We start from the raw sequence: 13648 nt of genomic DNA, 5'->3' as shown, positions 1-13648 counted from the left end.
AAATGTCCATTCCAAAAATAAGCTATGGGGGGCAAATGTCCTATCTGCCATTTCAACTGGGGGGCAAATGTCCAGCAGTTCGTTTTTTCATTGGGGGGCAAATGTCCTGGGGGCAAATGTCCTACAATCGTCTCATAGTAACTGATCTGCATGAGTCTGAAATCCTGTTTATAAGACACTGGAAGTTTATCTTTTAGTAAAAGAAATTACTTCCCTACCCCAAAATATTAACTTTTCTATATATGACCTTTGGGGGAGTTAAAAAAAATAAAATTCAAACTTTCACTAGTAAATAGGCAGTTCTCTGAATATCTGTTATAATACAATTTCGTGGAAATGGCTACTTAGCTATGTTTTTCCACACTAAAAAACAATAAACTTGAGGAAGGAAAGCATTAGAGACAGCAGGGCTCACGCTGTCAGTCGCCATTTGCGATTATTTTATTTAAATGGCGAATATTTTTTCATTTTGGCGACAGGAACTGGCGATTATTTTATTTAATAGCTACATAAATAATTATGCCAAGTGAGACAGTAACCCGCAGTCTGCTAGTGTAGAAAATCAATAGAGCAGACTGTTTATTACCTCGTGTATTCCAAACACGTGTCAACTATGCCGATAACATTGCCAAAGGCGGTATGATGCAGACGACAGTTAAACCGATTATAACCGGAAGTTAATCTTACTTATCTAGCTGTCAATCAGATTGAACTGGCAGGCTACTTTTTTGGAACATTTTAAAACGCCAGCGCAAATTTTCTTCCACTCTATTCGGCAGACGACAATTAAACCAATTTGAACGAGCAGTTTCCTGATGAAAAATTAAATTGCCATCTATAGTTACCGTTAATTTAATTATCTTTCAAAACATATTATAAACTGACCTAACTGTCGACGGTTTCAAAATGTCTTTAATCAGGATCTAGGTTAGATATGTGTTTTTAATCTAAAATGAAATTGTTCCAAGCGAAAAAAATTTTTTTTTTCGAATTTTCAGAATTTGTAAAGAACGCGAATTTGTTGAAATATTACAGGCCAGATATTTTTAAGGTAGTTCTGCACGTTTGGATCGAAATTATTTCTACAATGTAGAATTTGATTAAACACTGATTTTTCAAAACTTCAGAATATACCTAGAAAATTAAGCAAATAAAAAAGATAGGGTCGTGCGCTTGATTTTTTGCTAGACTGATTTGAAAAATAGGGACCTCACGCAATATTTCATAATGAGAGTCTATGGGAAAATCATAACTTTCTTAACATTTTCGCGAATAGAAATTTTTCTACAATGTAGATTTTGATGAAACTTCTCACAGTTGTAAATAAAGACATGGCCTATAATTTGATGAAATATAATATATAGGTCCGTGTGCTTATTTTTGAGATATTTGACCATGATTAAAGTAAACCGGACATTTCACGCTAATTTTAGGACGTTATTTTGAATTATTTAATATGTGATATGTTTTAATATCATATTTTGACTTTATAATATAGCAACAGTACCATTGTAATAAATTTACTCACAGGTTGCAATGAATTCATAAAATGATTTTGTTCCGTACGCCGAATCCAGTCTTTATTCTACGTTTTCCGGAAAAATGGCGTCACGCCATCACTTCCGGTTTATCAAACGTGCAGAACTACCTTAATAGTCTATTTTTTTTTTACCAAGACAATTCTGGCATAATAAATGTTTTTTGTTTTGCACATTAATTAAAAAAATATCGGAAAACCCAGTCCTGTTTCTATTTTTAGAAAGATGGCCGATACGGGCAAACTAAAACACAACATATAAATGTGCTTGCATACTGTAATTAGCGTAAGTAAAAACATTCTAAAACACTTAAAAAATTAGTATATTCACTGAATAAAGCATCAAAAACTTGTTGACAAAAAGCTGTAATTCAATAGTGTGCATAGATGCCAAATATCACGTATTTTCGCGACTTGATTGTTTTGTACTTTTCAAGCAATTTAAGTGCAGTTATGGTCAAAAGAATCATGAAAACACTTTTGTATAAAGAAAAAGTATAAACATGAATGATACTCAAAGACTTGGTAAACTTTCCATTGTGTGCAACTGTGTCCTTATTGTATGTGCATGAATGGGGCTAATTGAGCCATTGGCCAGTCCATAATGTCAGTCAATATCAACAATTTCAGCTGCCTTACACAAACTAACTATGTGTCCTGTAAATGCCTTCAAAATCCATCAGAATATAGCATTTTAAACTGTTATAGTGGGACCCCACCACCAATATTAGGAGGTAATTTCCCTGAATCCCCGATTCCCACACCCCATGTTGGGGCCTGCTACTTTTTAAAGTAATTAAGAAAATATATATGTTGAAATTTATCATTTTTATTTTTATAAAAATTGCACGCAAAGATCCGCATCAATTTTGGCTATTAATTTTTCACAGGTTAAAAAGTTGGCTATTATTTTTTGGAGGCCAGTGTGAGCCCTGGCTCAGACACCTTCAAAATCGTGTATATCTAACATTACCATCAAACTTAATTAATTTTTGCTGCTTTACTGTCTACATAAAGTGGGTTTTTTTAATATATTTGCAGAACTTATGACTATGAGTCAGCCTTGTTGGCTCAAGGTCGAGGTCTCAACTCAAGGGCAAATTTTAGAGCCTTCCATTTTATGTCTGCTCTGTATCTCTTAAACCCCTTGAAGGATTTTAGTATGACTTGGCTGTAATATTCCATTTATCAAGACAATGTGCAGAATTCAAAATTCACCCCTGCCAGCTTATGGTCAAGGTCACAACTCGATACCATAGACCCTTTCACTATCCATAACGATGGCGGGGGATATAGCTGTCTTTCAGACTGCCTTGTTTTTTTTTGGTCCAAAACTTTTGGAAGAATCTCTCCAGAGGGAGGACAGAAAAAAGGGAAATCCATAGAATTTTCAGTCTGTCATTAATTAATAATTGGAAAAGTAACTACTTTTTGCATATGACCTATGTGCCAATGTACTGGTTGAGAACCAGTTTCTAGACAAAATGGTATGTTTTTCATTCATTATTTATTTAGATATCATTAAACAAAGTTTAGACTTAACCACCTATTACAACCAAATATATCTCCACTCCGACCTAGTGAATAAAATTTAGTTTTCTTAGGGGCTCGAATGGGGTCATTATAAGTGATAAATTTCTCCATAGGATAAACCAGTATTCAAACAAATATTTCTATAATTATTGACAGTTATTTTGAGAAAGAAAAACATACTTTTATGATTTTTAGCTCACCTGACAGGCTGAGCAATGGGATCACTCGATGTCCGTCGTCTGTTGTCAGTCTGTCTGTCGTCTGTCAACATTTAGCTTTTGTATGTGATAGAGGCTGTATTTTTCAATTGATCTTCATGAAATTTGTCAGAAGGATTGCCTTGATGACAACTAGGCCAAGTTTGAAAATGGGTCATCTCGGGTCAAAAACTAGGTCACTAGGTCAAATCAAAGAAAAACCTTTTGTATGCGATAGAGGCTTTATTTTTTAATTGATCTTCATGAATTTTGGTCTGAATGATTACCTTGATAAAATCTAGGCCAAGTTTGAAAATGGGTCATCTGGGTCAAAAACTAGGTCAAATCAAAGAAAAACCTTGTGTATGCAATAGAGGCTGTATTTTTCAACTGATCTTCATGAAGTTTTGTCAGAATGTTTACCTTGATGAAATCTAGACCGAGCTCGAAAATGGGTCATTTGGGTTCAAAAACTAGGTCACTAGGTCAAATCAAAGAAAAACCTTGTGTATGCGATAGAGGCTGTATTTTTCAGTTGATCTTCATGAATTTTTGTCAGAATGATTACCTTGATGAAATCTAGGCCAAGTTCGAAAATGGGTCATCTGGGATCAAAAACTAGGTCACTAGGTCAAATCAAAGAAAAACCTTGTGTATGCTATAGAGGCTGTATTTTTCAATTGATCTTCATGAAATTTGGTCAGAATAATTGCCTTGATAAAATCTAGGTCGAGTTTGAATATGGATCAACTGGGGTCAAAACTAGGTCACTAGGTCAAATCAAAGAAAAACATTGTGTATGCGATAGAGGCTGTATTTATCAATTGATCTTCATGAAATTTGGTCAGAATGATAGCCTTGATAAAATCTAGGTCGAGTTCGAATATGGGTCATCTTGGATCAAAAAGTAGGTCACTAGGTCAAATCAAAGAAAACCCTTGTGTATGCGATAGAAGCTGTATTTTTCAATTGATCTTCATAACATTTTGTCACAATGATTGCCTTGATGAAATCTAGGTCAATTTTGAATATAGGTCATCTGGGATTAAAAACTAGGTCACTAGGTTATATCAAAGAAAATACTTCTTCAAACTTGTTTTGGTCCAGTCCTAATGAAAATTGGCCAGAATATTTGTTTCCATGAAATCACTAGGTCAAACATGTTTACACTGTTATGGTGTGTTTCTCAGGTGAGCGACCAAGGGCCATCTTGGCCCTCATGTTTAATCTTTCCAGTACCTATTTATGGTAAGTTAACTTTCAAAAACAGCAGAAGCCAGCTTCCTATCACAGGAATTTTGTCTTGCATGAATAATTCAAATAGATATTATATTTAAAAAGTGCAAAATCATCAGACCTGCACTTAAAAAGGTTATTAATACTAGTCCCATGAAATTAAAAAGAAGCCTGTGCCTTTATCTTAGCATGTCTTCAGTGATCGTAACACAGTAAAAAGATGTTGTCAAAGTAGGAATTGTAATGTTGTTTTGCTGTTAATTAATTTCATCTGCTTGGATTTCTTCAATCATTTAAAGAATTGAAAGAATTTTCAAAATGGACTTAAAAGTGAGAAAGTTATGAGCATTTAGATATTTGATCAAAATGGTGGCCATTTTGTTTCCATGGCAACAAAAAACAAAATGGCAGATTTATTAAATTTTTGGACACATATTTGAACTGTGTTTACTTATTTCTGTAAAATATTTGCTCTATATTTTTCCAGCTATAATGTAAGAAAATATCATCTTTTACATCTTACACTCAAGAAACATAATTATAAAATTAATCTATGTAAGGCCATGCCAAATTGATATGTCGTTCGTCGGAACTACCGCATCAATAATTTCATTCCCGAGAAAAAAAAATAAAAATTACCCGCCCGCACGTACATAAAAATCTCCGAAAAAAATTTTTTTTTTTTCGATTACGCGGTCCGGAATAATAACGGCAAAACAGGTTTTATCGCTGTTTTAATGCGTCAAAGTGATATTGATCGGATTTCATGCGTCCGTAATACATGTAGCTTATGATCCAAACTCAAAAAGTCAGGAATTATGGTGTTGTTCATCATTTGTTTTAAATCTGGAGTGTCTGTGCTAGTGCCACACATGGCCTTCGATGTGCCGGTAGGTAATGAAATAGGCACATTCTACTTTTGTTCAATACAGTGAAAAGAACGAAGCCCGACTTGTAAGACGTGCACGGGGATGCAGTTAACAAATATTTGGAAATATTGTTCAGATATAAAGTTTTCAAACCATTTGTTATCAGTTGTTTAATTCAGCATGTTAGATCTAGAGCCGAAAGCTGAGGCCAACTACTATCTTAAAAAAATATTTGTTCACATATCCTGACCGACCTATCACATTGTCTCGGCCCAAATCTTTTTGAACGTAACTTCTTTAGTACAGCAGTCAGATATTCTATCAAAACGCATTTAGTCAATTTAAAAATTGTTTAGCTTTTCAAATAAGTAGTGTTGATATGAAAATAATTTGTAACCCCAGTTTTGCCTGTTTGTACACATGACGCCAGGATATATTTAAAATTGGCTGTAAATTGATTGAACGAAAGAAACTGAAAAAACAGACTTCCCCAACTCTAAATTTCTAGTTCAGTCAAAGCACAACAAACAACACTTTTAAGGGTGGCCATATTGGGATCATTCTTTGTCCGTCTGTTATTATTTTTGCCTGAAATGAATCTCTACCACAAATGCTTAAGCTAGCCTGATCATGATCTGTTAAGAAATTATTCCAAAGGGATTCGAGCAATGTCGAAGCATCTGTATGCCCAACTCCGTTTGGTCTCACTGGTCAAGTGGTTTATTACTTCCCCTCACCTCTATGGGTTGGAGTTCCACTACGGGCACAAATTTGTTCATGTGTCAAAGACATCTAACTGTGTTTCAGAAGAAATGTTATTCCACACAATCATATGCCTGTTTTGTCTTAAATATTCCTCATCCTGTGCCATTAAATAGGCACGTCTTCAGATTAATGTAGAAAAATCAAAATTAAAAATAAGACACCCATTCCTTAGTAATTAAAATTACAAAATAAAAAAATAAAGTGATTCAGTGAGTTTTGGCATGAATTTATTTGCAAAATCATTCATGTAGTCTTTAAAACATATAGAAAAGCTATATACTGTGTTACCCACACTGTAAATGTTTGATTTCTGTGTTATTTCTAAAGAAATGTTAACTTTATATATAATCATAACCGCCTCCTCAAGGGTTCAAGCTGGGGAAAAAAAAATAAAAAACGCCCGCTCGCTCCATGTAAAATCTACCCGCCTCTGAAAAAATCAAAATTGAGAAAAAAAAAATAAAATAAAAATTTCGCTCGCCCGCTCCTATTTTTTTTGAAAATTTTCCGAAGAACTATTAATCAATTAGGTATGGCCTAAAAGGTTATTTGCTAAATAAAGAATTCAGCAGTGTGTAAATGACGTCATAAACACACAAAATGGCTGCCTCCGGTTGAATTTCAAACGGCTATATCTTTTTTAATAGTGATCCGTTTTTAAAAATTTCTTTCAACGTCATGAAACTGAGAAGGTTTTTATATAAAATTTAATTTGTTGTCGGCTTTCCAGTCCTTTAACCAAAAATTAAGTGATTTATTTTTTTTTTAAAATTTTAAAATTTTTATTTTTAATTTGTTTTTGAAAATGATTTTAATTTTAATTAGAGGTATCCCCCTTTTAAAAAGTAAATACTGGGGTTTTGGGAATTGAATTTTTATTATGAGGGGAAATTTATGACTTATAAAATAAAACTAAATTTTAGAATATTATTTAAATATTTTAGCTCCCCCTCTAAAATTGCATTATCATGATGATGAAGCATTTTTCGGCCACGTTTGAAACTTTGTGCTGAATCATGTGTAGATCACACTTTTTTGTAATTAAATGGGCAGCAAGAGTTATTTGTGCCCAAAAGTACTTCGTGGATTCTTCCTTTTTTTTACCACAGGGTCTGACTAAACATTTTAAAGACTGAATTTAAAAAATGTGTATTTTTTTTTGTAGCATACTTGTTTACTTTAAACAATCGTCATTTTAAATTTTAGGTTTGGGTTTATGGAAAAATTTTTTAAATTTTTTTAAAGATAGGTTGCTTATCATTTTTTAAGAAAATTTTCTTTAAGTCCAAATACTAAAACGCCCCTTTTCAAAAGTTTTCAAAAATCATTCTTCTTTTTTATGCTGAAGCCTGACTATCTGTTTTAAAAAAAAAAGGTTAGAATAGGAATGGTTTTCGCAGTTATGGCCCGTAATGAAAAAAATTCCCAAATTTTAACAAAATTTTTAAAAGGTAGGGGGTTTTCCCTAATCCAAACTAGGAACTTTTTACTGAAATATTTAAAAATTTTACTTTCGGATGAAAAAATCACCCTTTTTTATCCCTTTTCACAAGTTTGAGCTTTTGTGACGCCCCGTCCGTCCGCCACATTTCTTGGAACATCGAAAGGACCCTTTTTTCAATCGTTTTTAATCAAACTTGCACTGACTTTTTTTTTGGCAAATACCGTTCCTTCGAAAATGGCCAATCCCATCGGGGATTCCAATTTAGGGCCCCCCTAAAGGGCTAAAATTTGCTATTTGGTTTGGAACATGATAAGACCACATTTTGCAATTATTTTAATAAAACTTGTACCAATTTTATTGGCAAAATATCTCGGCCCTTTTCAAAACTGGCTAAATCCCATCATGGTTCCCAAGTTTGGCCCCAAAAAAAGGGAAAATTTTTTGTATTTTGGTTTTTGCACCATATAGTACTTCATTTATGGTTTGTTTTGATACAGACTTGCAAAATATCTTTAAAAACAATATATCGGGGATTGTGATGATCCCGCAGATCCATTATGGGTTGGGGGTTTAGGGCCCCTGATTGCCCCCTGAAAGAGCCAAAAGTTGTTAATTTACCTTTTGGACACAAGAAGTGACATTTAATTAATTTAACCACACTTAACAAAACCTAAGTCACAAAAATTAAATTCCCTTTGCGAAAGTGGGCTGATTTTCAGGGTTTTCTAAGCTCTTGAAAGGGGAAAAATTTTCCTCTTTTGGCCCTTTTCTCATATGAGGTTTCTTTTTTTGCTTTGATTGATAAAAACTTGACAGAATTTTTTTTCTTAAGATTCCTACCCAATTCCCAAAATGGGTCAATGGGTTCAAAAACTAGGTCCCCGGGCCCAAATAAAGGAAAACCCTTTTAAAACACCCTTGGGGCCCACTTTTAGGGCCCTATCTTCAAGAAACTTGGTAAGAATTTTATTTGATGTTTCCCTTTGCCCCCCCAAAAAACTGGGCATGGGGGTCAAAACTGGTCCCCACTAAAATTAAAGGGAAAACTTGTTAACACTGTAGAGGCCACATTTTTGACCCTATTTTCTGAAACGGGAATTTAATGTTATTTTGGTGATTCCAAAGGGCCCAATTTTTAAGGGGGAGCATTAGGGTCAGCATGACCCTCTTGTTAATTGCTTCCTTCAAAATGCTGATTACATAAGAAATAATGATATTATTCTTTTTGGCTACATCTTGAACTTAAAAAAAACTTTTAAGACTAATTATCTATCTAGGTATTTTAGCAGTGTAACCAAAATGGCTGACTCCATGTTCGGCCATTTTCTTAAATTTCAAACCAATATTAGACATTCCCTTTCCCCCTCTTAAAATGCTAGGCCTAAACCCAAATTTTGAATACATTTTGCCTTGGGCTTTGATGTCACTTGCCGCCAGCAGGCTAAAGGTTAATATTGTAAAATCATGCATATATTTCATAAAACATGCTAATGTTTATTATATGTCAACCAACTTGAAGTGATCCAGAAATATTGCTACCTTATTTAAACTAATATTTCATATTATATAAACTGAATTGAAAAGATATAAAATTGCAGAAACAAATTTGATATTTAAACACTGGCCCTGAATCAGTTCTGTGCTGAATGCAGTGCTGAGCGTGAAGTAAGGAGGTTCCATTTTTATACGCCCGAAGAAACATATTATGTTATGGCGCCGGTGTCCATCCGTCCGTCCGTCTTTCTCTTCGTTAGCAATTTCATGTCTGCTCTTTAACTCTTGAACCCCTTGAAGGATTTTGAAGAAACTTGACACAAACGTTTACCACACCAAGACAGCGTACAGAGCGCATGTTTTGGGTGGCTTGCTTCAAGGTCAGTCTCACACTTGGGGGTCAAAGGTCATATGACTTTGTTTCGTGTCTGCTCTATAACTCTTGAACTGCTTGAAGGATTTTAAAGAAAATTGGTACAAATGTTCATCACATCGAGACACTTAGGGGTCAAAGGTCATACCCTCAGGCGTATATTGCTCCGCATTGCAGTGCTCTTGTTCACCTCTTGTATGACGCAGCCAGGGAACGAACTCACAACCTCCCTCGCTGGAAGTGGGCACTGTACCGCTAGGCTACAGAGGCAGTTTTATAATGTTTCACATCTGTTGCAAGTGAATACGTAAATATCATATATAAGACCCTTTATAATGGTTTCAGGTCTCTAGCAAGTGAATGGGGAAGATATGGTATACGGTACAACTGCATACAACCTGGTCCTATCAAAACGAAGGTATGTTTAACATAAATGTTTTGAAGAAAAAGATAAAATGAAGATGAAAATATTTACACACAATTATGGAACTGTAACAACAAAAAAGTTTTTCAATATTAGGTCAAAGGATACCAGTTTTACTTCTGAATACCGGAAATAACACAAGACTTGGATCAATTTTCATAGGTTAGTTGTCTTAAAAACCCATCCAAAGTTTTTTCCTTTGTTATGGTCCCTTACGCATAGTCAGTCCTCTGACTACTGCGTCAGGGAGTTGATGCTTTGGCTCAGTGGTTAGAGTATTGGACTAGCACCCAGGTTCGAATCCAGCCACAGGCAGTTGGGATTTTTCATCATCTAAATTCTGTCTGCTTTAATTTCTGATACATCTGAAAGTGGTAACTCGTCCAGGACACAGACATTATCTCTTGCCAAAAATGGCACTTTCTATGCCAAAATGGCTTACACATCATTATAAATGATGACTTGTTTGAAGAGGGGAAGTGTTATGGTCACTTACGCATAGCCTGTCAGTTTTTTGATTGGATTTCCTCCCGAGCGACCTGGGTTTGGATCCTGCCAAAGGCACATGGGATTTTTCATCATAAAAATTCTATCCTCTTCAATTTCTGTTATGCCTAAAAATCGTAAGACCTTTCTCATTTCTTATAGTTAGGAATAGTGCAGTTTTGATAAAATATGCCCAGGTTTATGTGTATAGAAAAAAGAAATACACTGCATCGTTAAAAAAATATGAAGATAAAGTATAACTATTCACATAGTTTTTGCTAGTTTTTCTGTGACAGTAAGATAGCACTTGCAAAAAGTATGCTTAGATACACAGGTTTCAATTTTGGGAAGTTAGTTTATGTCTGAATGCATATTATAATGAAAGAATATGGAAGCATAATTGGTTGCCATTTACCGTTAACAAACACAATATATGTATGCAGAAAATTATGAACCAGGAAACAGCTGTTCGAAATTTTGACAGATGATTAAGCTATCAGTTGATTTACTTTTAAGATTTTATTTCAACATTTTAAGAAAATTGAGCCGTGCCATGAGAAAACCAACATAGCATCCGCGCAGTCAGGTCAGGATCCATGCTGTTCGCTAACAGTTTCTCCAATTCCAATAGGCTTTAAAAGCGAACAGCATGGATCCTGACCAGACTGCGCGGATGTGCAGGCTGGTCTGGATCCATGCTGGTCGCAAACCCACTATGTTGGTTTTCTCATGGCACAGCTCATATGTATGAATTAAGGATTTTAAGCACTAAATGGTCTTTACATTAAAATCAAATCAGCCTCGAGTTTCCCACCAAGATTAATATTTTGAATCAAAATTTAACAGGCTGTTTGTTTAACAGCTAAATAAAGATTCATAGGTATGCCCCTTTTAAGCCCTCATCAGTGTAAGCCCCTTTATTTGCAGGGTGCATTTAGCAGGCTAGATCCTACTGGAGAGTGGGCTGATAAAATGATGGATGTTTTACCCACTGGTAGGCTTGGAGAGGTTCAAGAACTGGCAAATCTGGTCTCCTACATGGTTAGTGATTACAGCTCCTGGATGACAGGGGAGGTAAGCTGTGATAGTGTTTTACTTTGAGATACAGGGAGTGGGGGTGTGGTAAGCTATAACAGATTTAGTGTTTTACCATTGATATAGACAGGAGGTTAACTGTGATAGACTTAATGTTTTACTTTGGTAAATGGAAGAGGTTAAGATAGATTAGGTAAGATTAGTTTAATAGCGTCTGAGAGCAGGCTTTTTTATCGTGAATTTTGGCCAAACGCTTCCCAATCTAAATAGTAACTTTTTCACATTTGGGAAAATAATTTGATGGAAAAATGATGAACTTGTTTGGTTGTAGAGATTAGATATTTACAAACTTTTAGATATATTTGCGGAAATACAAGATTTGAGGAGGTAAATTGTCCCTCAAAAGGACTGGTCACTTTTTCCCAAATTACCAAAAAAATCAGTTCTGTTATGCTATAAATTTAATACAAGTTACATCATGGAGTGTGTTTTAAAAAAAAGATTGATATGCGATTAATGTTTCAAAGGTTTCAATGAATAAAATATATCTTTGAGTAACTATATTTACAACATTATTGGTGAAAAGGTAATAGTGTTTGATGGAAAAATGATGCCCTTGTTGGTGTAGAGATGTTAGAATTTACAAACCTTAGATGGGAGTGATGTTGCAGGGGAAATGACCTAAGCATTTGTTGATTGGAGGGGGACTAATGGTCATGAATTTTGAGATTGCATGGATCCACATTATTTTTCTCCAATGTACCAGAAAAAAATCAGTTTCTTTTATCTATAAATTTGAAGTACAAGAATTAACATCACCATGGAGTAGCTGTTTTGTTAATAACCAAAAGATTTTATATTGACAGACTTGAATGGTTTCAGAGGTTTTTCAGAATGAATATATATATATCTATTTCAGATTGTTAAACTTGATGGTGGAGAATTGTATAGTCGTGCTGGTTCGTTCAATGAGTTAAGAGCGGTTACAAATGAACAGTGGGACATGTTGGCTCAGATGATCAAATCTACAAAAGGCTCATAGAGATATAGTTTCTTTTTAGTAGTGTAGTCAAATTATCATGGGACTATTTACGTTGCAACACTTTGTTCAGAAATGAAGTTTAAAATGAAGGGATTTTTTCCAGAGATCCATACTGCAATGCGCAAGTAAGAATAAACCCAAAATATATGCGAGGGTGAATCAAAATTAACTGGACATTTCTACAGAATCTTGATTATTATGATTAAGTTAAAATCTATCACACAAAACTGTGAACAAGAGGCTATCGTGTTTAGTCAGATATGGTCAGTTAACAGACATTTACACAAGCTTTTAACAGACGGACAGCCAAAATTTGGTTCCTGTGTTTTTTTTACCATGTACATTATTTAAACAAAGACGTTTACAGTTTCAGCATTGTTAGTTTGTTACCTTTCAGGGCTAGTAATACTTGATGTCATTTAATGTTTGAATTACCACCTTTGTATATTTGTCCAAAAAACAGCGTGACCATACTTTTTGGTAAATGTTGAAATGAATGTCCGGAACAACAAATCTGAGTGTCATTGCTATGTTGAATTTAGAAACTTCAAATATTTGCTGTTCATAGCTAAGAGGTGAATTGTGTTCATTTTATGTAACTTTGTATGGGCACAACTATGACAATCACTGTGATCTTCATATGTATAGAAATATCATAATTATTAAATTATTATTTTTGAATTTTCATGTTTTGTTTTTGTTTTTATGCCCCCGAAGGGAGGCATATTAGTTTTCAACTGTCTGTCCATTTGTTCGTTCGTCACAACGTTAACTTTTTGCATGAAGGCACTTTACTCGCGAACCACTGCACCCAGGACCTTCAAACTTCACATGCTGATAGTACCAGGGTTTCAGAAATCCCATGTCCGGAGCCCGGGGGCTACCAGAAAATTCTGTCGGGCTACTAAATTTTTTCAGAGCGTGCCCGGCGGGCTACCTTGAAACTCCGTATCGAGTAGCCCGGAAATCAATAATTTAGTCTTCAAATATAATTTTGATAGTTGTCTATAATCCCCTTGTTTATCAAGGGATACATGCCCGAGGCTTTAATTATCTTAACACCTACTGTCACAATCGGCAAACAATTAACCATTTAATCCTACCGCAGGCAAATGTTTACAAAAACATGTGCAAGACTGAAAATAGACTGATCCAATAACATCAAAGTTGCTGATAGGTATTGTTTAAAACAATATGCAAACCAGTCTTAAAA

The 13648-nt window shown here is 34.7% G+C and overlaps 1 protein-coding gene across 1 annotated transcript; it reads left to right on the top strand.

Annotated features, from left to right (window-relative positions):
* The first annotated feature begins 9710 nt into the window (after positions 1-9710).
* On the top strand, positions 9711-13116 carry LOC123548816 (2,4-dienoyl-CoA reductase [(3E)-enoyl-CoA-producing], mitochondrial-like). The gene is made up of 3 exons (XM_053546022.1): positions 9711-9866; positions 11286-11432; positions 12313-13116. Exons 2-3 carry the CDS (start codon positions 11331-11333, stop codon positions 12433-12435), a joined length of 225 nt encoding a protein of 74 aa, XP_053401997.1. The 5' UTR covers positions 9711-9866; positions 11286-11330; the 3' UTR covers positions 12436-13116.
* Positions 13117-13648: the final 532 nt, after the last annotated feature.

The sequence above is a fragment of the Mercenaria mercenaria genome, chromosome 6 (genome assembly GCF_021730395.1).
Source record: "Mercenaria mercenaria strain notata chromosome 6, MADL_Memer_1, whole genome shotgun sequence".
Lineage (NCBI taxonomy): Eukaryota > Metazoa > Mollusca > Bivalvia > Venerida > Veneridae > Mercenaria > Mercenaria mercenaria.
The sequence above is the reverse complement of the archived record's forward strand: the minus strand, read 5'-3'. Positions and strand labels throughout refer to the sequence as shown.

What these genes read in the sequence shown, in the direction of transcription:
- LOC123548816 (XM_053546022.1), top strand. Translation starts at nt 11,331, where the DNA reads ATGATGGATGTTTTACCCACTGGTAGGCTTGGAGAGGTTCAAGAACTG. An exon ending in GCTCCTGGATGACAGGGGAG is followed by an intron (nt 11,433 to 12,312) that starts GTAAGCTGTGAT and finishes TATCTATTTCAG; the next exon opens with ATTGTTAAACTTGATGGTGG.